At 34.1% G+C, this 25,429-nt stretch overlaps 1 protein-coding gene across 2 annotated transcripts in view; it reads right to left on the reverse strand.

The window, feature by feature from the left end:
- Positions 1 to 25,429, reverse strand: part of KLHL4 (kelch like family member 4) — a 150,714-nt gene that overhangs the window by 44,598 nt on the left and 80,687 nt on the right. The window contains exons 5-9 of one of the 2 annotated variants that reach the window (XM_027608379.2): positions 21,394 to 21,606; positions 18,495 to 18,681; positions 5,362 to 5,586; positions 3,570 to 3,732; positions 855 to 1,067 (exon numbers count right to left, since the gene is read on the reverse strand). In XM_027608379.2, coding sequence (XP_027464180.1) covers positions 855 to 1,067; positions 3,570 to 3,732; positions 5,362 to 5,586; positions 18,495 to 18,681; positions 21,394 to 21,606 — 1,001 coding nt within the window. The remainder of the gene's footprint in view (positions 1 to 854; positions 1,068 to 3,569; positions 3,733 to 5,361; positions 5,587 to 18,494; positions 18,682 to 21,393; positions 21,607 to 25,429) is intronic. The other variant, XM_027608380.2, reaches the window with a different exon arrangement.

Below are 25,429 nucleotides of genomic sequence, written 5' to 3' on the forward strand. Positions count from 1 at the left end.
TTTCAACCTAAAGTCTCTGCTTTTATCTACAAATCTATCTCCTTTATATCCATGGTTTGGATTGTGAATTTTTCTAGACCTGAAATTCCCTTCATTATATTGTGTATATGCAAAGTACAAATTCTACTTCCTCCATGAATTTTTTGAGGACATCATCTCATACTGATCTCCATCTTCTGAATTCTGATAACCTTATTAATTACAAATTTGTCACTTGGCCTTAAGTTAATATCTTTTAACTATTATATATAAATATATATTATCTATAATATATATATTATATATATACTATCTTGAAGAGAATGTGAATGTTATAACTACAAATCATGTGACCGAGTTATTGAACAAACCTATCACACTTTATCCAAACAAATGTCTCCCATTTAAAGAAGTTACCTTTGGAAAATCAAATACTTAATACAATAGAGTTATTGTTCAAAATATAATTAGTATCTCTTTTTGAGAATTCTTTCTGTATAGCTTTCATCCTTTGGGGACTAATACAATTTTTGAAGTAGTAAAGTCTTATTGATTTGAGATGGTGAATAGTTTCAGTGATATAGTTTGGCATTAAATTTCTTTATTCTTGCATCCCTTTTATTTCATTATTTTATAGGGTGATTTTCAAACAATAAAAGAATATTTAAAGAATATGTTTCTGATGATACACCTAAAATACATTAGAATTTCTTCAAAATATTTTGAGCCTAGGAGTAAGTGTGCAATTTTACAAAAAAAAAAATTAATCCTCTGAAAGGATTAACACTTATTTGGGAGACAACCTTCTAGTAGCCTAAAAATATTTCTCATTTCTGAAAAAAAAATACATACATAAATAAATAGAAATATTTTACCGTTCCACACAGCCAGAAAGCCTGGAGCAATGGCTAGAAGCAGGGGCATCATGACCCCCAGCAACATATAAGAATCCATTGTATGCTGCAACTCCCACACCTCCACGTCTTTTGGACATTGAAGCACACAGACTCCACTTGTTAGTGTGTGGGTCAAAGTATTCCATTGATTTGAGGCAGGAACTTCCATCACGACCACCAATAGCATATAGTCTAGGAAAAAAGAGCAGAAGTGTGTGTGTGTGTGTGTGTGTGTACATGTGTGTGTATAAAACGTTTTCAGTTTGTGCATTGAATAAATGTGAAAGCACCTTGTACAAAGCATTTCAAGTTTATGACTATATGTTCTACTCCCTTAGTATTTTGTAGTGGATGCCCTGAGTTTGTGAATGGATAGTTACTTAAAGGCACTTTTCAAGGTCTAATCCACTCCAAACCTCCCAGGCTTCATCATTTTTGTGAAAGTTTGACACAATGGACTAAAACATTCCATGAGAAATGAAAACAGAAAGAGAAAGGAGATATCAAAAGCATTGGCAGTATTTGTCAATGCCTCAATAAACCTGGAAATTAAAATATAAAAAGGGTAGGTAGGATGTTTCCAAAGACTAACTCCAGCAACTTTATGATTTTGGCTAGGTTCAACTGCATAGCGTTAAAATCCCTCTTATCTTTATGAACTGTTTTACTTAGTATTAAAAACATTTGTCATGAAATAAGTCAATCAGAGAAAGACATGTATCATATGATCTCACTGATATGAGGAATTCTTAATCTCAGGAAACAAACTGAGGGTTGCTGGAGTTGTGGGGGGTGGGAGGGATGTGGTGGCTGGGTGATAGACATTGGGGAGGGTATGTGCTGTGGTGAGCACTGTGAATTGTTCAAGACTGTTGAATCATAGACCTGTACCTCTGAAACAAATAATGCATTATATGTAAAAAAAAAAAAAAAAAAAAGAAGAAGATAGCAGGAAGGGAAAAATGAAGGAGGGGAAATCGGAGGGGCAATGAACCATGAGAGACTATAGACTCTGAGAAACAAACTGAGGGTTCTAGAGGGGAAGGGGGTGAGGGGATGGGTTAGCCTGGTGATGGGTATTAAAGAGGGCACGTTCTGCATGGAGCACTGGGTGTTATATGCAAACAATGAATCATGGAACACTACATCAAAAACTAATGATGTAATGTATGGTGATTAACATAACATAATAAAATAAAATAAAATATATTAAAAAAACATTTGTCATTAAGAAGACTAACTTAATAAACGACTAAGGGAATAAGATAGAATCAACAAACTGGATTCTTTCCTAAGAAGATATATTAGCTATCCCATTTTTTCCATGAATTTTAGAATGCTAATTCTTATGATGAGCAGTATTTTAATCTAATTTAAATTAATCCTGCATCAATAAAAAACATAAACATTTACTAAACCATGTTTATAACTGGTTCATGCTCAGTTGTGAATAATAGCAAGTCAGTAAAACAAAATTAAATTAGACAAATTTGGTGATTTCAGTGTATTCTGTAATAGGTAGGAGATTGTTTCCAAATCACCTGATACTGAGATCAGGCCAAAGATAATCAGATTTAGGAGTTTTAAGCTCTAAGACACTGTAAGACTGGGTATCCTCTTAATAGACATTTACTACTTCATGCACAAGGTGATATAAACAATCTTTGTTGAAATTTCCCAGTTGTATGATGAAATATTGACTTTATATACAGTCAGTACAGACACGCAAGGCTGTCTCCTGCCACTGATCAATCTTGGTATCTGAAATTGTCATCATTAAAGTTTCTCCTATATGCTGGTCATTGTTTCTAAAGGCCCCTTGTTAGAAAGGGCATAATTGCCTTGAAGAAGTAACAATTCAAAGATCTTAGCAACCTTTAATGTCATTGGATTTTAATATATTACCTTGCTGACATATGCAAGTGATCAGGAAGGGGGAAAGATTCAGAAAGATAAGACTCGGTGTAATTATAGAGTTGGGAACCCTGAACATTCAGGACAGTGAATGATAAAGAACAAAAAGACTTGCCCTATTACAAAACTAACCAGTTTTAATAAGAATAAGTCATGATGCAAAAAATGGTAACTTCTTGAAGGCAAAATTGGAACTTCTTTGCCTATAAAAGTGCTTCTCAAATTTAATGTGCTCACAAATCACTTGAGGATATTTTTTAAATGCCAATTCTGATTCAGGAAGTCTAGGGTGAGGCTAAAATTCAGCATTTCTTTTTTTCTAAAGATTTTATTTATTTGACAGAGAGAGAGACAGCCAGAGAGAGAACACAAACAGGGAGAGCAGGAGAGGGAGGAGCAGGCTTCCTGCAGAGCAGGGAGCCTGATGCAGGGCTTGATCCCAGGACCACGGGACCATGACCTGAGCTGAAGGCAGATGCTTAACCATCTGAGCCACCCAGACACCCCATCAGCATTTCTAAATAGATCTAAGGTAATGCTGATGCTGCTGGTCCCAGGACTACACTTGAGTAGCAAGGCAAGACAGAATATTTAATTAAATGTTCTTTTTAGACAAGGATTTTCCATGTAATGAAGGGGAAGTTCCAGCAAAGGACTTTTGTTACTGATTACTAGGATGTCCTGGTCATTGAGGATACTTATTGATTGATGGATCACATCACTGAAGTGTTGTACCACATGACCTGGGAGTAAAGAACATTCATATTTGGGTTTACTCACTTATTGTTTAATGCAACAACACCAACTGTACTTCTAGGAGTTGACATACTGGCCACATAATTCCATTGACGTCCTTCAGGGTCCCATCTTTCTACGGTATTTAGATAACTCCATCCATCATGACCACCAACAGCATACATTGGTCCTTCAAGTGTTGTTACACCTAGGAGATAAAAATAAGATGAGGTCTCACCTAGGTATACTGCACATAATGGATTTTTTTTCATTTTGCAAACAACTGGCTGTTTAAAAAATTGTTTTTGTTTATTAAATGGTTTTGTGTATACATTATAATTTCCTAATCTTGATATGAAATTAAAATGGTCTCTCAACCCTAGGAAATTTTCAGGCATAGTTACTATATAATGGCAGGGTGTCATTGTTGTAATACTGAAGTTAATGGAAGTAGTGGAATACACCATTTCTAAGGATATAATAAAAAATGCAAACTATTTTTTCTGGCATAATTTCAACATCATTTTTTTAAATATAAGGGATAGATTAGACATCTATACTGAATCTTAGATAATGCTTAGGTTATTCATAGATTTGATTATTCATAGGTTAACTGTAGTAGGTCTTTTTAACCCCTGCTTTTTATTATAGTGATAAAAAATATTCACATGAGATAACCAAATAAACAGGAATTTTTGAGGTTTAGTTAGAAATTTGTTCCATTACATACTGTGAATTGCCCCTATCTAACTGCTTCTCTGGGAATTCACATAATTAGCCTTTTCCCCCCACCTTCTTCACCATCTCAATTAGCATCTCAGTGGTATAACTTCATCACTTCTACCTTCTTAGTAATATCAATAAGATTTTAAAAACTTGCTATGATTTCTCTGTAAGATATGTTTTCTAAGTAATGTCTAGGAATCACACTGACACAACTGAGCTGAATAAATATATAGTTTATCATTTGACATGGACATTTTTTTAGATAATGTGGGAAAAAAGACAATACCAGTCCCGAATCTGCCACTTTTTAGATGTGTAAGTCAGTTCTTAAAAAAAAATAAGGCATTTATTATGCTTTTTAAACAAACTCTATGATATTGAAAATTTATGGAGTCTAGCATGAAGAAAGATGTACCCTGACAAATATTCAGAAGAATCAAAGTTCCCAACTGTTTCAGAAGTGTCCCCTTCACCTTAAACTTCTTGGGAGTCTCTAGCTTAAGTATAACTTAGAGTTGCTCTCAATCAAAACAGTTTTTTCTAAATACCCTTGCTTTGGACCTGCATCCCAAGCCTTTGCTGAAATACAGATTTGCCCCTTATAGGAAGGGACAAAGTTCATCAAATTAGAAACACAATGTCTTTCCATCATCAAGTACTTTTTGTTTCTTCTAAATTTAGTTTAGAAGAAAACTCCCTATTGTAGTTTTATGTTCCTCAATGATGTATTCCTTCCAAACTTTTTATTCTTCCTAAAGTGGTACCCTTTTAAAATACATTTAAAGGGAGGCAGGATTAACAAGTATGACATCTGAAACAAGAAAAAAATATTTCACAAATTTTACCATTTGATTCAGCTTTTCAGCATTTTGGAGACATTTTGACTAAGGGTTTGGCTAAATCCCAATAATGTACACTCATGATGAGCACTGGGTGCTGTATGGAATTGTTGAATCACTATATGGTACACATGAAACTTATATAATACTGTATGTTAATTATACTGAATTAAAATAAAATAAAATCTCAATAATGTACAGCTGTATTAATTTTTTAAAAAAGATCTACTAATGATCCATTCTTTAGAAACTTTGTAACATTAAGCTCTTACCTAAGCCATGCCTATGTGTTGACATGGGAGGCATCACAGTCCAGATTTTGCCAACTGGATTAAAACATTCCACAGTATTCAAAGTTTTTAAACCATCTCTTCCTCCCACGACATAGAGCTTATTATCAATAACTGCAACTCCAAACTGAAGCCTACGGCCACTCATGGTGCCAATATGTAGCCAGCTGTTGGTTCTGAGATCATATTTTTCGATTGTAGTGGTACCTTTTAAAGGGATATTAAAAATGGAAACATTGCTTGTATAAAAATTTTAGTTGGCATCATTCACATTATATTTATGTACCTATAATTTATAGCATAGAATCAGTGATTGCAACTCAAATTTAAGTACCCAATGATTCTCTAACCTGGCTGACAAGGTAAAGGTTATATTTTGCTACCATCGGATCCAAATGGAAGAGTCAGAATAAAACAGTTCATTTAATATATATGGTTTGTATACTTGTAATGGTTTCTTTGGCTATACTATGCTACTAGTAGTACTAACACAGGTGTCAACATGATAATTTGAATCTATTACCAAGTCTTTACACATCCATTACTATTTTAATTACCTATGGTCATTCAATATATGAGTTTATGTCCTTTTATTTTATTCAGTTGTGTGTACGTTGATTTAAAATACAAGTGACTAAAGAAACAAGAATGAAAATTCCTTTTAAAAGGGCCTTTAGTGTTGATTCATACAATTTTCCATGACAGTAAAATGAAGGATTATAATTAAAATAGACTAGGATTATTTATAATTATTTATTATATTTAAGAATTTAGTTCTGAGATATTACCTACTTCATGTGTTAATAAAAGTTCATTTTCTAGTCAATTAGTAAAATGTTAATTTTGCTATCATAGTATACTGTCACTACTGCCATAGTAAATTGCCACTACTTCATAATAAATTGATAACTTTTACATCCATGTTCATCAGTAATATTGGCCTGCAGTTTTATTTTTTAGTGGAGTCTTTACCTGGTTTTGATATCAGGGTAATGCTGGCCTCATACAATGAATTAGAAATGAAATAAGTCAAGCAGAGAAAGTCAATTATCATATGGTTTCACTTATTTGTGGAACATAAGGAATAGCATGGAAGACATTAGGAGAAGGAAGGGAAAAATGAAGGGGGGGAATTGGAGGGAGAGATGAACCATGAGAGACTATGGACTCTGAGGAAAAAAACAGGGTTTTAGAGGGGAGGGGGGTGGGGGATGGGTTAGCCCGGTGATGGGTATTAAGGAGGGCACGTACTGCATGGAGCACTGGGTGTTATACGAAAACAATGGATCGTGGATCACCACATCAAAAACTAATGATGTATTGTATGGTGACTAACATACCATAATAAAATTTTAAAAAAAGAAAGTTTTCCTTCCTTTTCTATTTTTTGGAATAGTTTGAGAAGAATAGGTACTAAATCTTCTTTAAATGTTTGGCAGAATTACCCTATGAAGCCATGAAGCCCTGGACTTCTGTTTACTGAGAGACTTCTGATTACTGATTTAATTTCTTTTCTGGTTATCGGTCTATTCAAGTTTTCTATTTCTATTTTGGTAGTTTATATGTTTCTAGAAAATTATCCATTTTTTCCAGGTTGTCCAATTTGTTGGCATATAATTTTTCATAATATAATTGTTTGTATTTCTGTGGTGTTGGTTATTTCTCCTCTCTCATTTGTGATTTTATTTATTTGGGATCTCTTTTCTTTTTGATAAGTCTGGCCAGACCTTTATCAATTTTATTTTTTTTATTTTTTGAAACAACTAGCTCCTGGTTTCACTGATCTGTTCTATTTTTTTCTTAGTTTCTATACCATTTATTTCTGCGCCAATCTTCATTATTTCCTCTCTTCTGCTGGCTTATGTTTCATTTGTTGTTATTTTTCTAGCTCCTTTAGTGCATAATAAATTGTCATTTCTGTGAGCAATGCTTTTTTACCAGTCATTCACAATAGCTGCTGCTATTTTTTAGTAAAAGTTGATTTTGCACAAGGAAGTTTCTGACAAATAACCAAGGTGGAAAGTAAAGATTTATTATTCACACATATAGTGTACTTAAGACTGCTTTTGGCAGATTTACGGAATTTCACCACAAATGCATAGAGCCAACCATTGGAATAAGCGAAAAACACTTTTCATTGTTATTCTACTGGGCAATTTGTGGAGAAAATATAATTCATTAGTTATGATGAAAATATGTTTACATCTGAACTGTATCCACTGACCAATTATAATGCTATGGTATGAGATCAGACCAAGTCAAAATTTAAGCAAAGTATATTGTATCTATGGCTGCTTCTGAAAGTTTTTCTATATATATTAGCTTAGTGAAGACAGTGTTTATTTCTTTTCTGTAATTTTAGATCTTTTCTGATGAATAGTGTACTTTAAGTATTTATGTCTCAAGAGTTTGGGTTTTCACAATAAAACTTGTGTATATACAGATACTCATTATCTTTTATCTTTAATACCTCCATCTTTCACTGATAAGATGGATTTGGCTGAATGCTGATTTACAGATCAATAATTGCTAAATGGACTGCATTTACTACTGAAAGGTCAAATAACACCACTTAGAAGAATATCTTTTCTACAATAAATATCTCCGGATGATCCTGTTAAAACTGGAATATCTACAAACACGCATCAACTTTCACTCTGTCAACCAGCCCTTTTTTTAAATATTTTATTTATTCATCTGAGACACAGAGATACAGAGAGAGAGAGGAGAGAGGATAGAGCCTGAGCAGGGAGAGAAGCAGAGGGAGAAGGAGAAGCAGGCTCCTCGCTGAGCCAGGAGCCCGATGTGGGGCTCGATCCCATGACCCTGGGATCATGACCTGAGCCGAAAGCAGATGCTTAACCATCTGAGCCACCCAGGTGCCCCAACCAGCTCATTTTTTTCTGAACTTTTTCAGATCTTTCTACTTCCTCATTCCAATCTTCCCAAATCTGTCTTCCTATCCACTTCTTCCTATTTTAACCATTTATTTCAAACTCTTTTCATTAGTGGAATTAAACAAAAAGCGAATTTAGATTAGGAAATGAAGACTAGGCTGCTCTACTTACTAAAATTATAGAAATATTAATAGTGGTCAGGAAATTGTACAAATCTACATTAATCAAGTGCATACAGAAGATTTACACTGAAATAATGTAGAAGTCTGTTTTATGCCAAGTTAGTTTTTTTTTCTGAGCATTAGATGAAATATAGAAGATTAATATATTCCACATCTCTTATTTTTGTCTATGAACATATATAACTGGTAGTTCTATATCTTGAATTCTGAGGATTTCTTCAGCCCATTTACCTACCTCCACTATTGCTTCAACTAATCAAAATGTAAATCTCCTAGCTGGCCTACTATGCCAGCTCTACATTTGATGGGAAAACTTAAATTAGATTTTTTTTTTTTACTGATGTCTCTCCTTAGGACTCATTTTATGATGTTTCTGTGTATATAAATCTTCTTCCCTAAAACATTGAAATATTGTTTCTCAATTCATCTCTAAGCTCTTATTGGACCCTCATTTATGATCTGGTCAAGAGGAAACAAAACCAACCTAACGTAGTATTGTTGAGAACATGATAGCTCCTATAGCTGTGAATATATCTGATTTAGCGATTTTTTCCTTCTATTTTTTTTTTAGTGTTCCATGATTCATTGTTTGCGTATAACACCCAGTGTTCCATGCAGTACATGCCCTCCTTAATACCCATCACCATGCTAACCCATCCCCCCACCCCCTCCTCTCTAGAACCCTCAGTTTGTTTTTCAGAGTCCATAGTCTCTCATGGTTCATCTCCCCCTCCGATTTCCCCCCCTTCATTCTTCCCCTCCTGCTATCTTCTTCCTTTTTTTTTAACATATAATATATTATTTGTTTCAGAGGTACAGGTCTGTGATTCAACAGTCTTACACAATTCACAGCACTCACTATAACACATACCCTCCCCAATGTCTATCACCCAGCCACCACATCCCTCCCACCCCCCACCACTCTAGCAACTCTCAGTTTGTTTCCTGAGATTAAGAATTCCTCATATCAGTGAGATCATATGATACATGTCTTTCTCTGATTGACTTATTTCACTCAGCATAATACCCTCCAGTTCCATCCACGTCATTACAAATATATATACAATGGAATATTATGCAGCCATCAAAATGAATGAAATCTTTCCATCTATTTTTAAAATGATCTAAAAATAACTATATTAGCCTCCCATTTATCCCATGGCATACTGCCTCTCAGAATTCATTGTTTTTAATAAATGAAAAGTTACTGCATACTTTTATGTACAAAAGCCCAAAGTTTACCATTTGACCATTTTTTAATGTTGACTCTGTGATCATACAACTTTCTGATGATTCTTTTAATATACATGGTAGGCGTTACAGTTAGCCCCAGCCACTTGTGTGATGCCTATATCTACCAACTAATTCCAAGTTAACTGTATGAGTCAAAAAGAAAATTAAGGACAGAAGAAGTACTGCATTTCCTAGACATCAAAGGGGGAAAATTCAGAAAATATCTTTAAAAAATGAAATAATGCACTCTAAGAAAAAGCACGCATATTGAAATTATTTTTATAGTTTTATGAAAGAACAGAAATGTAATACTGATTTATACAGATAAATGTTACCCCTTTAATGTTTTGTTATAACTTAAGGTTATTTTTCTTTCTTTTTTTCTTTCTTTTCTTTCTTGTCCCTAAGTGCTCAACCTGGTTTTTCTATAGATTCTAAGACCCTTAAAAAGAGAGGTCAGTTTTTGTTTTGCTCTTTCTTCAAAAATAGTGGCAGTATAGCAAAAAGGAATATATAATTTAAGTAAGAATTCCACTTCCAGTCTCTCTAGATGTTTGTCCTTGGGTTGGCTATGTTACCTTAAGAGCCTCAGTTTCCCCATCTGCAAAACTGCAATACTATCTTGTAGCATTACTGTGAGGATTAGAAATTATGTTTGCAAAATGCCAATGAAGGATGAGGAACTCAAAAATAGTTTTTTACTATTATTGTAGTTGTCTGCAACTTCCCATAGGGCCTTTTTTTTTCTCAACACACTAGATACTCATGAAGTCTCAAATGAAACTTAGTTCCTTCCATATGAAACTGTGGTAATAAAGTCAAGGGGATTATAGGTTCACATTTCAGTCATTCTTAAAAAATCTGATAAGGAACTGTAGATACTTATTACTATTTTTTGTAACACATTTATTTTTTAATATAACTTAACAGGAAGCTGAAAAATAACAAAGATAGGGAACAAACAAACAAAAAAAACACAAAGTGTTCCATTTTTTTCACTTTGCAGGTTAAACTATTATTTTTAATTAGAAACAGGATAACTATGCTTGCATTTTCTATGTAGTTCCCTTTAAATTTAAATATCAAACTAGACACCTTTTAAAGTGTTGTTAATATTCATTCTATTCAACAAAATGTAATAAAATATCAAGTTACCAGACTTGCAATTAATTATAGGATCTCACTGCATTTGTTATTTTCTGAAGAGCATTAGTTCTGTGAAGTTACTTTGCTACTTTATAAATAATTGCATTTACAAGCTCTTGCTTTATAGGTTTATGATTAATTAGCAAATTTCTTATACTGTCTTTCAATTTCCAATTACACATATCAAAAGAAAGAATTGGTTTCCAGTGGCACAGAATTTTGACTTTTGCATTATTTTCTACAAGGTATCAAATAACATTTCTATGCATGATTTGGCAGATTTTAAGTAGGTTGATTTGAATTTCTACACAACCCATATCTTAATTACAAAATTCTTGCCTCATTGTCTTGGAAACATGGGTCTACTGACCAAGAAATCAAGTCAAAAAAGGCAGAGATATAGAAAAATGGGTTCTCAGAAGGGTTCAGAGAAGACATGATGTCCTCAGAAAGTTGTCCCTTTTCCCTTTGATAAAATTCTTATGTAAAATCATTACTTTTTTCCAGGTTTAAATTGCTGACCTTGTTATCAACATTAACAGCATTCCAATTGGTCTTAAGGTTTAACTTACTTCAAGCTATGCACTCCTGGTTTGCTGACCTAAGTCCTAAAACTAATCCACTTTCCTTGAGATTCTGCAGATCATTGACCTTGAGGAATGAAGGACCAGACTTTCCCAGAAGATAAGGCCTGGCCACATTTGAAAACAGCTGCCACTGATGCCAACAAGTCTGTTCCAGGTCATGTTGACATACAACGAACTGCCTGAGCACCAGCTTCTCCTGCACATAGCCAGCTATTCCCCACACCTCCCCACTAAAACTCTATGGATTTTCTGGGCTGGGAAGATGGTCTTTGGGATATTAGTCCAACATCTTCCCAAGTAGCTGGCTTCTTGAATAAAGCAACCTTTCCTTTCCCACCATTACTTGTCTCTCAAGTATTGTTTTTCAAGGGGAAAGCAGCCAAACCTGAGTTAGGAAATGGTTCTGTCTGGTAAGAGACGGAACCATTTCCTAACCTCACATTGGTGAGCTAGCCAAGAGTTGTGCTTCCAATTTATCTAGCCAACCCCCTTGGGATTCCTGGGATGGAGCAGTTGGCCAAGACAGGGCCAGGCCTTACCCATTCATTTCCCAAGCCGGTGGCTATGATAGTTGGAGCCATCTGCTTGTGGTTATTCAACCCTAGGGTGGAGAATTTAAAGGATTTTCCCAAGCATTTGCCCAAACTCCTTTTGTTTCAGGGAGGCTCCCTGTCTTCTCCAACCTGGTGTGGACTGCTTACTTTTGCTTTTTGTTGGTGAAGAAACATGCATCTGTTCATCTGTTTGAGCTGAGATCTAGGATCAAGTCAGTCCACTGACATGCATTCTGGGAGTTTTTTTTCTATGTCATCTGAGCTTTTAGCCATTTGGACCTTTCTGGGTCAATTTGTGGTACCACTGGTAAGAGAAGTGACTCAGAAGTGATTCCATACTGGTCTCTCCTTGAAGGAGAGGAATCCGTCTGTCTCAGAAGCACCTTGTCTGTTTGTCTGATTGTCTGTTTTAGGAATCTGCATAGGAATGGGAGGATTTAGTTTTGTTCCATCTGAGAGCACACTGGAGTGAATTCTGTTTGATGGGCATACTTATAGTTATGATTCCATATTTTTAAAAAATGGTATTTTATTGTAACACTTCTTGGCATATGTATGTTTTGAGCCTGAAAGAAAGAGGCCATTAAATGGGTCTCTAAATTATTACACTCTTGTAAACTGGAGTTGTATTGTCAGAGATCAGATAAATGACATGAAATTCCCTACATTCAGGCTTTTATATTACTTCATAATAAAGATGCTGCACAGAAAGGGACCTAATTGATGGTCCAGAGAGATAAGGACGACAAAAATCTAAGACACCTGACCTTCCTAATAATCAGAATAATAAAGAAAAGTAGGAGGAATACAGGCAGACACTGGAAATCCTAACTCCATCTGCTCAAGCACTAACACCGGAACCAATGCCCAACCCACTGCCTGCTTTTCCACCTCCACCAGAAAGCTGTAAAGCAAAGGAGAAAAAACAAAACAAAACAAAACAAAACTGTTTTTCAGGAAGGAGAGACAGAAAATGGAGATGGAGGAATGTTAGTCCGAACTTTAAATCTGCCTCTGGCCGTGCCAGTGGCACCCCTGCTGCTTCTTGCTCTGCCTTCCCTCTCCTTCTTTTGTTGTACCAAAATGGGTGCCTCTCACTCAGTGGCTCCTATACCATCCTTGGTGCGTTCAGCACCATTGACTCCTGCTCCTCCTAGCCTCACTACTGAAGAGCAAAAAGCATCCTAAGCCATTGGGTCACATCCTTATGATGTTCAAACTGGAACAACTCCTAAATCAACATGAAGGGACCCAAGGGCTCGCCTGGACTTAAACTGCTCACTTCAGATTTCTCCACAAGAGGCCCAGATAAAATTGACAGTGGGAAACAAATTAATTGACTTTTTAGTGCACAAGGGTGTAACATATTTGTTATTAAAGCCAATCAAAGTTGATGGTTTAATTAAAATAGACATGTTTTTTGGAGTTATCATCATCAAATATAATACAGATAACTAGCTTTTATTCTACCTAAATATTAGTTAAATTCTTGTTGTAACTGTTACAATTTGTCAATAACAATTAATGATTTATTTTATCTAATGAAGTTTACATGGGTAAATGTTAAGAACAAGTAGGTTGAATAGATAAAAAATGTGTAAAGGTAAACTTTTAAATAGCTTCCAAAATCTTTGGTAACTTGAAACTTTGAAGTTTTGCTAGGTTAAATAATAAATTGGGTTAAATTCATTGGATGTCCAAATCTTTACAAAATAAGATAAAATGTTAATGTTTTAACAATTACTAAATATAGGTTTATCTGATTTTGGCTTCTTATTACAGAAAACTAAATATACTTGGGTATGCTAATAAGCATGTATTATGCTTTATTAAAAAGTTCTATGAAAACAATCACATTTTATAAAATATAAAATATATTCATAAATTTGCCAATCTAAAAAATTCTGGTCTAATAGACCTTCCACAACTGGTTACTACTTAGTTTTCACTGGAGAAAGGTTTCTGAGAGTTAAAATTTTGATACATGTGATTGAGACTGCTAGAAATGGTAAGGAAAACAACTCTGTACATAGGAAAATAGGAGATATGTAAGAAAGGCATGAGGAATAAAAATACATTTTTTTGAGGGGAGAAAAAGTAATTTTTCCTAAAATAAGACTGGCTATTTAAGAGAGGTAAGAGTTATGACAAAATTTGATTTAAAAAAGCAGTTAGAAAGTTCATGAAGGGAATCTTTGGAAAAAAATATTTATGGTAAGGACTCACTAAGATTGGAATAAATGAATTTTAAAAGTACAGTGATATAAGATTGGAATTTGTTTTTTGTCTAGAAATTGGCTTAACTTTGTTAAAAAGACAAAATTTATTTTATTGTTGGTCTGCTCTTAATAAGAAATTATAAACAAAGTATTTTATCTTTAACTGCACAGAAAAACGAAGTTTCTATGTTTGTTTTTAATTAGGTCTTTGATTACTAAATCTTCTCAATATTAAAGGAACTAAGTTTTGCTAACAACTATGTAACCCTTTATTTTTGCCTGTGGGATCTCTTATTGTCACCTTGGTCAAATAAATAATAAAATTTAAATTTTATAGTGATCTATGATCTTATTTAGGCATGTAGTTTAGAATCTTCTGAGGTTCTTAACAAACTTACTAAAAATTCAAATTCTAAATAAAGTCTTTTTGATTTATTAGTCTTGTTTATTTGGTATGTTAAGTTACACTGGAAGCATTGTCAAACATATAATGATTAATTTTCTTAGGTTATATTATGTGGGTAAATGTCAGGGTGGTTTTAAAAGTTATATAAAATTCCTAAAATTTTAATATATCTTGGCATAATGTCATCACATGTAATTCTAATTATTAAAATGTTCTGCATCACAGAAATAACTGCATTTCCTTGACAACTACATTATAATAAACTGTTTTTAAAAAGATTTTATTTATTTGAGAGAGAGAGAACACATGAGAGGGGGGAGGGTCAGAGGGAGAAGCAGACTCCCTGCTGAGCAGGGAACCCAATGCAGGACTCGATCCTGGAACTCCAGGATCATGACCCGAGCCAAAGGCAGTCGCTTAACCAACTGAGCCACACAGGCGCCCCATTATAATAAACTCTTATCAGATTTTTAAACATGGCCGTTTTTGAATCTTTTGTCCCTTGCAATTATTCTGATGTTCTTGCAAATGCTTTTCAGCTTCAAGGAGATTCCTGAAAAGGACTTTTGACAGATGCAGGTCTGATACTTTTAAGATCATAAAATTAAACTAAGAATTTCCAGAACTAATGGAAAAACTGCATTCAAACAGAGCAAGAATTAACAATATGAGACTAAAAATTTTTTAAAATGATTATATTTTTATAATTCTTATTTAAATCATTGCTGTTTCTCTAATGTTTTCCAAGTTTAAGGACACTTTTTCTCTTAAGATATCTATGACTTACAGAAATTTGGTAAAAATATTCTTTTGTAGGAACACCTAGGTGGCTCAGTTGGTTCAGTGTCTGCCTTCAGCTCAGGTCATGATCCAAGTGTCCTGGGATCCAGTCCAGCATTGTGCTCCTTGCTCAACAGGATGCCTACTTCTCTCTCTGCCTGCCCCTCCCCCTGCTTGTGCTTTTGTTCTCTCTCTTTCTCTCTGACAAAAACAAATAAATAAAATCTTTAAAAAATATTCTTTTGTAAACAAACTGAAATATTTATTTTTCTCCCTACCTGATCCCTGAAGAATTTGGAAACTCTTAAGGAATATTCTTTCTGTCATGGTAATTGTCATTATTTGCATAAATTCAATGTAAATGGGTACTCCTTATAACAAGATACCATTGGAAACATTGGTTATTTTACCAAGGCTTTAAGTGGAATGTCATATTTAAGAAAGACATACATAGACTCAGATATAACCAGACAGCTTTAAGGAACTAAAGTTGACTGTATGGAGCCAGTAAAGACCCTTGGAAATGTTGGCCTGGCACATTGCTTACAGAGTTCCCACCAGCCTTACTGGGTGAGTAAAAAATATCAGTTCTTGGAAGGTGCAGGAATCTCAAGATATTTCAGGGACATCAGAAAAAAAGAAATCACTCAAATCTACAGGTATTACAGGCAAATCTTATGACAAGTTTTTGACTTGGCTTCTGGCCTTGAGAGGCTATTGAAAGTTTAATCTAAAATTCATTGGAAAACCTTCCACCAAAGCAGGTTTTAAAACAATCTCTATGGTCAATCACCATTCTTGCTGTACTTATATAAATAATTATATAAAAATTAATTAAATTTATTAAAACTAAACTTATCTTACAAACAAATTAGTCTTAATTTGTCTATCTTTGACAGGAGTGAAGGTGAATTTAGAGAGCAAGATTATATTTCATTAACACACCTTCATGGATGTTAGATTCTAATTCTGATTATCTTTGAGTGTTTGTTGTTTCCTTATAAAACTGGGCTGGATCTAAATTCTTCTGGTTTCCTCCAATATCTGGCTATGACTTTCCAAAATAAGGTTTCCAATGTTCTCCTATTCTCTTGTCTTAAAATAATTAAGAAATAAAACTGCCTTTTTTCCTGAAGCCCTGAAAATTGAAGCTAGACAACTCAGGAGAAACTTCAGAGAAATTGCCACAATAGCTCATATATAGACAATCTTCATGCCTGTTGCTCTATGAACCACTCAAAAGAATCACTGGAGACATTTAAACTATAAACCATAAAAATCCATCAGATTGCCAGTGTCTGTTCCCACTCCATCTGAAGATGCTTTGAGCCTGACATCTAAAACGCCTCTCATTGGGACTACTTAGAACCAGATACTGGGTTTATAATTTGCTCCAAGCATTAACCTTTGTTTTTTGTTTTTTTCCATAGACATTGGGGAGGATATGTGTTGTGGTGAATTGTGTAAGACTGATAAATCACAGAACTGTACCCCTGAAACAAATAATACATTATATGTTAATAATAATAAAAGAAAGTACACCAACCTCAGTAATAGAATATTTTATATAGCTTACATACGTTTGTGTTGCTATGCTGTCAATGTGTGTAGCTGTTTTTAAGATTACTCAGATAAAATTCATCTGAAGGTATGGGGGAAAATGCCTCTTATTAAGTACCTGATTGCTTGCTGAACAAGGTAGAGTTTATATAATAGCAAACACTGATTGCTGTACCTATATTATCTAGTCCTTGGAAGTAAGAACCCAGAGAGACAAAATCAGGCAGCAAGCCACATGGCTGCAACAGGCCCTTGCCCACAACATCCCATTTTTCCAGGGTGGCTGGGACTGGTTTACTGATCTATTCTCTTTGAAACTGGTATATTCTTTTGGTATCAAATCAATTTTAGAGGGAATGATAAAATTGGGCTTAACTGTACTGTTACTATTCCTTAGACTATACTTGGGGATAAAGTTAATGATGCCATGTAGTGCCAAACAATGTAGAAAAATGAGATAAAAAACTACCTCTGATACCCCTCCATGAGAACAAGGAACCAAAAGCTAAATCCTGCACTCATGTCAAATCCTTCCATTCCAAACCCCATAGTCTGCCCTAATTCAGCTTGAAGCAGTTATAGATGATGGACCTCTATGTATGTTCCATAGAAATGGAATGAAGGATTGACAATGGGGATTTGTAACAGCACTCCAACTGGTATTAATGGTTAATTTACTTCAAGCTTATGCACTCCTTGTTTGTTGACCTAAGTCCCTTGGTTTATAATAGAATTAACCTACTTTCCTTGAGATTTTGCAGACCATTGGCCTTAAGGAATGAAGGGCCAGACTATCCCAAAAGATAAGGCCTGACCACATTTGAAAACAGCTGCCCAACAAGTCTGTTCAAGGTCATGTTGACATATGTTTAACTGCTTGACATATGATTAACTGCCCCTGTACATAGCCCCCACCATTTCCCAAACTTCTCTTTTAAAACCCTCTGGTTTCATCTATACTGGGGAGATGGTCTTCAGGACATTAGTCCACCATCTTCTCAAGATGCTGACTTTCTGAATAAAGTAACCTTTCTTTTCCCACCATTACTTGTCTCTCAAGTATTGACTTTCACATGGCAAGCAGCTGAACCTCAGTTTGGAACCAGTTTTCTATCCTGTAGCACCAACACTTCAAGATTCTTTGAAACTGGTCTTTAAGCGTCTAATAGGAACTTGACATCAAGGCCCTCTTCTATTTCTGTCAAAAAACAAATATGCTTTTCTTTATACAAATTTGCTAAACCCTTCTATTTATGATAAACCTTAAGTAAGTTTTCCCTGAAAACATCTTATATTGCAAAGCAAATGCTTAATTTAAAAATTGTTGCCATAAAATAAAAGTACCTATTAAGAGCTTAGCTAACAGTAATTAAAGGATTATGTCCCATAAGGTAAGAAAAAAATTGTAAAATCACATAAATTATGCTATTTATTAAAATTAGCTTTAGATGCACAAAATTAAATATTGCTTTAATTCCACCTTCATAATTTCGGGGGTGTTGAGAACATATTTTTTTGAATGATACTTTCTAAATTAATCGTTTCTGTTACCTTTCATAGCATCCATGCCTCCCACAGCATAAAGTGCCCCCACAGTTGATTTTCTAGGCTTTGTCCGAGGGCTTTGCATCATAGGTCTTCTCTCAGGTAAGAGATGGTATTTCATAGCTTCCATTAGGAGCTTCTGACACTCAAGATCACCAGCAAACATAGAGCTGTTTTCAAGATCCACCAGTAACTGAAAAGTAATGATGCATGGTATATGAAGTAAATAACCTACCATTAAAAATAACATATTTTTGCTTATATAACCTTGGAGAAAACTTGAGCTAATTCAAATGTAAAAGTGTTAGTATTTTAAGTTACTTAGTAACATATGTTTATGTTCACTTATGATTTAAAATGATTAAAGATCTCATAGTAGTAGCTACTGATCTGTTCAGATTTATTTGACATATTATACATCTTTTGAATAGATACACATATAATATCAAGAAGCGAAAGTGAAAAGACACTTAGAAAATGGGTTACTGAAAGCAGTTCACAATGGGTTACTGAAAGCAGTTCAAGAGACTATCTATGTCTACACAAAACAAGCATCTTCCAGTCTACTGCATGTAGCCAAATAAGCAGCCACCTAATTGATGGATTTAGAGAAGTTGGTACAAGCATGCCCAGTTAAAATAAAGTAACATCACCCATAAAGAACTGCATCTTTATCATCAAATCACTTTTGTAAAGTATTCTGAAAGTAGATGCTTTTTATCTGTACATGTACATGTGTACATCAGTAAAGCATATGTGTTAGTAGGTAGCCAAAATATTAGCAATAGTAGATGATCAATCCTTTCTAACTACCATTGCCTGGCAGACACTAAGACCCTCACTGAATGGGATAAAAGCTAAGTAAAATATTTTTCTTGAGGTGAGCTGAGGAGAAGTGAAGAGCTTGTTTCAGAATTTTACCAAGGGTCATTTATATTGGTTCATTGGAGTTTTGGGTCTACAGTATTATACGACATTGAGAGGAATTGCAGTTTGGAGTGGAAATGCTAATCTCATCCCATAAAACTTCCCTGAAATTTCCTGTTCTGCAGTGCTTAATCCCAGCTTAGTTCTCTTATGGATCACTATTTTGACTTGGCTGCTGAGACCTCAAGCATTTCCTTAATGCATATGCTGCTGAAAATAAGTTTGAAAACTGAGTTATATAACTTTTTTCAAAATATTCTTCAGGGATTTACCACCATTCTCTTCATATATTTCATTTCTAGAGTATTTTTTTAAAGTCACTATTAAAGTTGTTTTGGAAGGTATATATTCTGTATGATATTATCTACCACTGCCATCATTAGGAAAAGTTCACAACAGTCCACACTTTAGGCATAAGGCATACTCAGGGATGGGAAGCCAAAGACCATTTTTTGTGTGTTTGGGCTGGAAATTTCTCCTCATTCCAATAAAGTAAGACAAGTCCTAACTAAGCAGTTTGCTGAAAGAACATATAGAAAAAGCAATATAAAGTTAAGGTCCTCTGATCCATTATACCAGGGCATCTCAATTTTTTTTTTGCATATCTAAGAATCATCTAGTGAACTTATTAAAACATGGATTCCTTGACCTCACCCCCATAAATTGTTTCAGTACGTCTGTGGTGGAGGCTTGGAAAACTGGGTTTCTAACAATATCTCAGGAAATACTAAGCTGCTAGCTCAGGGTCATTTTGAGTAGCACTGCCTTAGAGAATCTAATAAATCATATAGACCCTCTCATGAGAATAAGGCATGCAAGTGTACACACATTCACACAAACATAAAATTTCCAAAGATTCTGAACCTTGGTTCTAAAATTACATGTATATTTTAATGTTTCTCTTTTTGGTGTTACCATTGCCTTGCCCTTTGAATAAATTTGCTATACCCAAGAAAGCAGTCAGTGTTCTTTCATTGTATATGGATAAATTCTTTATAGTAGATATGTAGCTCCATTGATTTAATTAACAGATAAAAGTAAAAAAAAAGTAGAGAAATCATCAGTAAATTAATATTCTATTTTTCAATATTAGTATTTAATTAGTAATTGTTGAAAATTGATTAATTTTAATGTTTATGAAACTACTGATCCACTAGATCTAGATGAAGCTCTTCCTTCCAATGTGGATGATATTTGATGAATTCAGTCACAAGCTATATAATATATGAAATGTGCATATATGCAATATATTTATATATATACAATATACAATTGATATCTACTATTGATCAATTTGCTACAGAGAAAAATTGTTATCACCAATGGTAGAAGTATATAATGAGACTGCACTCCAACCTCACTAAGCTTCACTTACTAAAATTCAGTATAAGGTAGGTCAATCCCAAATTATATCCAAGGATATTTGTTTTCAGAATCATTTTTACTATTATCCTCCAGCATGTATGATAAGGTTGTAATTATAATGATTCTGTAGTTCATCTGAAGCTACTATAGTATGATTTCAATCATAGCAGGTAATTAACCATGTTAGTATTAGCCAGACTAACTCCTTGCTAAAGCTCCTTTGGGATGCTACTATATTGGTTATTATCAGCTTGCCTAGAAGGTGGGCAGGAAAAGAAAAAAAAAGCCTCGTCATTTTCTCTGCTTCTTACAAGTGTTGTTTGATAAGAAACTAAAGAATATGCTTTCTTAGATTTTTTTTTTTTAGGGATTATCTGTAGCTTATTTTTTCTACTTGTTTTCTCTGCATCATAAATAGTGCTAATTGAAGGTTGGATATGTCCTTCTGTGAGACAAATACTATACACTCCAGTTAACAGAAATCCTATGAGACAAATACTATACACTCCAATTAACAGAAATCCTATGAATAAAATAAAATTAAACAAAAAAAGAATGGATTTATGTTTAGTGGTAGTTTAGAACTATATGTTACCTGGGTAAATTTCCATACCTGTGGTGGAAGTAATGGCAGTCTGATATAAGAAAGCAACATTGCTAGGTCTCGTTGCCTAGCCTGCACATCATGCCCCACCCACTGCATTAAAGCGTGGAAAATTGTTTCTTCATCAGGCACATTAATGTCATCACTGCACAGAAGTTTTGAAATTTCATTAGCTGGAAGCAAGAGGAATTCTTGGTTCTTTATTACCTCAATGAAGTGTTCCTAGAAAAGAAAGATTTTCTATTGAAACTTTGTACTTTAGAAATGTCTTAACCAAACAAACATATGAACATTTTGCTTTGTTAAAATTCAGAAAAGACCAGAGGGACAGGTATATGCTTTTATAACAAATAGGTGTCATTGCTGCCTGTGACAGAGGGCATGGGGAGTCTTCTGAAGTTGAGGAGCCAAATGTTTCCCCTGAGAATTATTTATTGAACACAAAGGGATTAATTGCTTCATAGGCCACATGGGTAGTGCCTGAGTTGATACCAGTGCTTTCCTCTCCTAGCTGTTGTGGGTGGCAACAACTTACGACTCCAGAATTGATTGATGTTGAGTTGGTCTTTAGCCAAAACCCTTAAGAAAAAGGGTGGAAATTTTCAAGGGGGAGGCTACCTTGAAGACCTGGGAGAGGTAACTCTGGCTGTGCATTTGAGGGGGCAACATACTGAATTCCTTTGAGTTGAGACAAACAGATTGATGACAAACTCTTTTCTCTTATGGAAAAGCATGATCTATTAACCAAGGCAAAGTTATATTTTACAATGGATAATACACAGATTTAGGACAATCCAAAAGGGACTCTTATGGAATTATTTTTTAGGGGGGGTGAATGGGATTGTCTTGCAATTTTTATGTATTATTCCTTAATTCTCTCTTCTGTCACAGTGTTATATTTTATCAAGTATCAAATTTCAGGCAGCTGTGTTTCAAATTTTTTCATCAAAACACCACTATATATTTTTTCTTATTTATAATGTTGCATATTTTTCTATACAACACAATTACCTTTTTCAACATTTTTCATAGTAAAAAAATCTCGTTTTAAATGTGATATACTTCCAAAATGGAGATAAACCTGTCTAGTTGGTAATTTATGTTGCCAAATAAAGAGATATTCTTGAAGCAGCTTAAAACAGCCTCTAAATAAATTGGGGGGAATCTTGGATAAATCAAATCACTACCTCAGCTCCACTCAGAGTTTAGTCATTGTTGAACTGAGTTAGCGTAATAGTAAAATTATTCATACAAAAACCATTGTTTGATAGACCCATCAGAGAGCTCTAGTACCATAAATTCCAAGCTAAATTGTCTATTTAAATGAAGAGCCCTCTCATGACTAAGGTAAACAATTAAGAGAAGACTACTGTTTTTAATGTAGCAGATGTCCCTGGTTGAAAACCCTCTCACCTACAGCAAAGTAATGGAACTAGTACTATAACTAATAATATGTTACATTTGTACAGCACATCACACTTTCACAAACATTAAGTCAAAAAAAAAAAAAAACATTAAGTCATCACCAATATGATCTTGTAGGTGGTGAAATTATTCTGATGAGAAAATAGGTTATGTGAATTGTTTGGTCTCCTGTGCAATAAATGGCAAAGTATAGATTCAAACTTAAGTCTTTAGGTCTACTCCATTTTGCTCAACACTGCAACTGCCTTTCATAAGTGATATAATTTTTGTGAATGGGTTAAGGAAAAGATAAAACTCTAAAAATCTATGATTACCTATTACTGGTAGTGTATGTAAACTCAGAGTTTATATCATTGTCAATATGATGGAAAACCCTTTATCTCATTCTCCTTTCTATCCACTCTCCAATGAAAGAAAAGAAAAATAGAAAGCTAATAAGAGAGAGAGAGAGATTGACCCAGTCGGTAAAACCTACTCAATGGCTAATGTGGATCATAGAAAAATCTATCAAATTTGGTTATGCATTTAAAAAGTTAAGAAATGATTCAAATAGTTTATATGATGGTCAATTTATATAGCGGGAAATTAGAGTTATGATAGAATTTGTTATGGTCCCAGAGAAACTTCCCAATGAGATTACTGAAAATTGTTTGGCAATATAGTAACCTAGTCTAAATAAAAAATATATATATTGATTTAAAGTATACACATGGCACTGCAATATCCAGTACTGCAGAGAAATATTTAGTTAAGCTTAAAGATTAATTTTAAATTGTTTTATTTTTGAATTATTTTGTTTCTAATCTCAAGATAAACACTTTCTTCTATATACCTTTCCAAGAGGTTTGATACTCATTTTTTAATCCACACTTACTTTGTTGTAAAACTTACTAGATAAACATAACATACTTGCTGAGTGTTTCATCAGTGCAGACTACTATTTATAGAATTATGATGGCTAATTTAGTGTGTCAACTTGACTTAACCATGGAGTGTCTAGACTTTGTATCAAACATTATTCTGGGTGTATCTGTGAGGATATTTCTGAATGAAGCCCATTTACATTAGGGAGGGAGATTATGTTTTACACCGTCTAATATTCAAATGTTTGTAATTGAGTCTTGAAAGTTCAACATTATTCTTTTTTTTAAAGATTTTATTTATTTATTTGACAGAGAGATACACATCAAGAGAGGGAACAAAAGCAGGGAGAGTGGGAGAGGGAGAAGCAGGCTTCCCACGGAGCAGAGAGCCTGATGAGGGGCTCGATCCCAGGACCCTGGGATCATGACCTGAGCCGAAGGCAGACGCTTAACGACTGAGCCACCCAGACGCCCCGAGAGTTCAAAATTATTCTTAAAAAATAAAATTATTTGTATTTTTATAATATCAATACAGTATTACAAAAACATTATTATAGCAAGACCGTTGCCTCCTTTGCTTTATTTATAGTAGATACTAAAATAACTGAAGAAAGGGAGTTAAGTGAGACAGCAGTAATGTGCTTTTTGCAAATCCTGCTTTAACACTCAGTTTCATCCACATAATAAGAAAAGGAAGACAAGTTCATTTTGAGGAACAAAAATAATTCAAGCTGTTTATCAGAATGTGTTTTGACAGTGAGAGTAAGATAACAGACAGGAAACTTAATACTTAGTTTAAGAATTTAAGTAAATTAACAGGTAGTTTTCATGTTTGGCTTTTGTGGTAGGATTATTCTTTGAGCTATATAACTGATGTTCCTATAGATTATATGGCATCCGTATTTAGCACATAGGAATATAAATAGTATGATTCGGTAACATATGTTAAACTCTCAATCCATTATAATATAATTCTCCCCAAAATGCTATAGTTTGAGGACTTTGTTTGAAACTTCAAATTTTGAACAATGACCAGGGATGGGAAAAAGAGGGAGAAAGTTTTACAAGGAAAATTTAGAGTATTCAAATATTGGAAAGTTGAAAAATTTAAGATCTGTATTAAATGTTAACAAAATATTGTTTATATGCCTCTCAATCATAAATTCATAATGTTAATTTTATTTTTAGATGTGATTCTCTATTGTTTGCTTTTATGTACTTACCTCTTTGTTTTTGAATCTTAAATAACCATAGCAATTTTCTTAGAGTGAAAGATTTATCTTTTTGATCAGATTTTACAGAAAGATCCATCTCATAATTTTCCTGCTTCAGGGGTTCAAAAGTTCACTTCCTTTTTTTTTTAAAGATTTTATTTATATTTTTATTTATTTATTTATTTATTTATTTATTTATTTATTTGACAGAGAGAGAGAGCACGCATAAGTAGGCAGAGAGAGAGAGGGAGAAACAGGCTCCCTGCTAAGAAGAGAGCCTGATCCCAGGACCCTGGGATCATGACCTGAGCCAAAAGCAGCCGCTTAACTGACTGAGCCACAGGTGCCCTAAAAGTTCATTTTCTTCTTTGCATCAGGGAATTATTAGCATTAATGGTAATTTAATATCCTCTGACTACTTTTTCTGGTCTCCCTACAATCTATATTTCACGTCACTGTCACTTGACTGAATAAAGATAGTCTTATCCGATCCAATTTTAAAAGAATTAACACATACAAACATGTTCAGTTAATTTATTATGA

Source organism: Zalophus californianus, chromosome X (genome assembly GCF_009762305.2).
Source record: "Zalophus californianus isolate mZalCal1 chromosome X, mZalCal1.pri.v2, whole genome shotgun sequence".
Lineage (NCBI taxonomy): Eukaryota > Metazoa > Chordata > Mammalia > Carnivora > Otariidae > Zalophus > Zalophus californianus.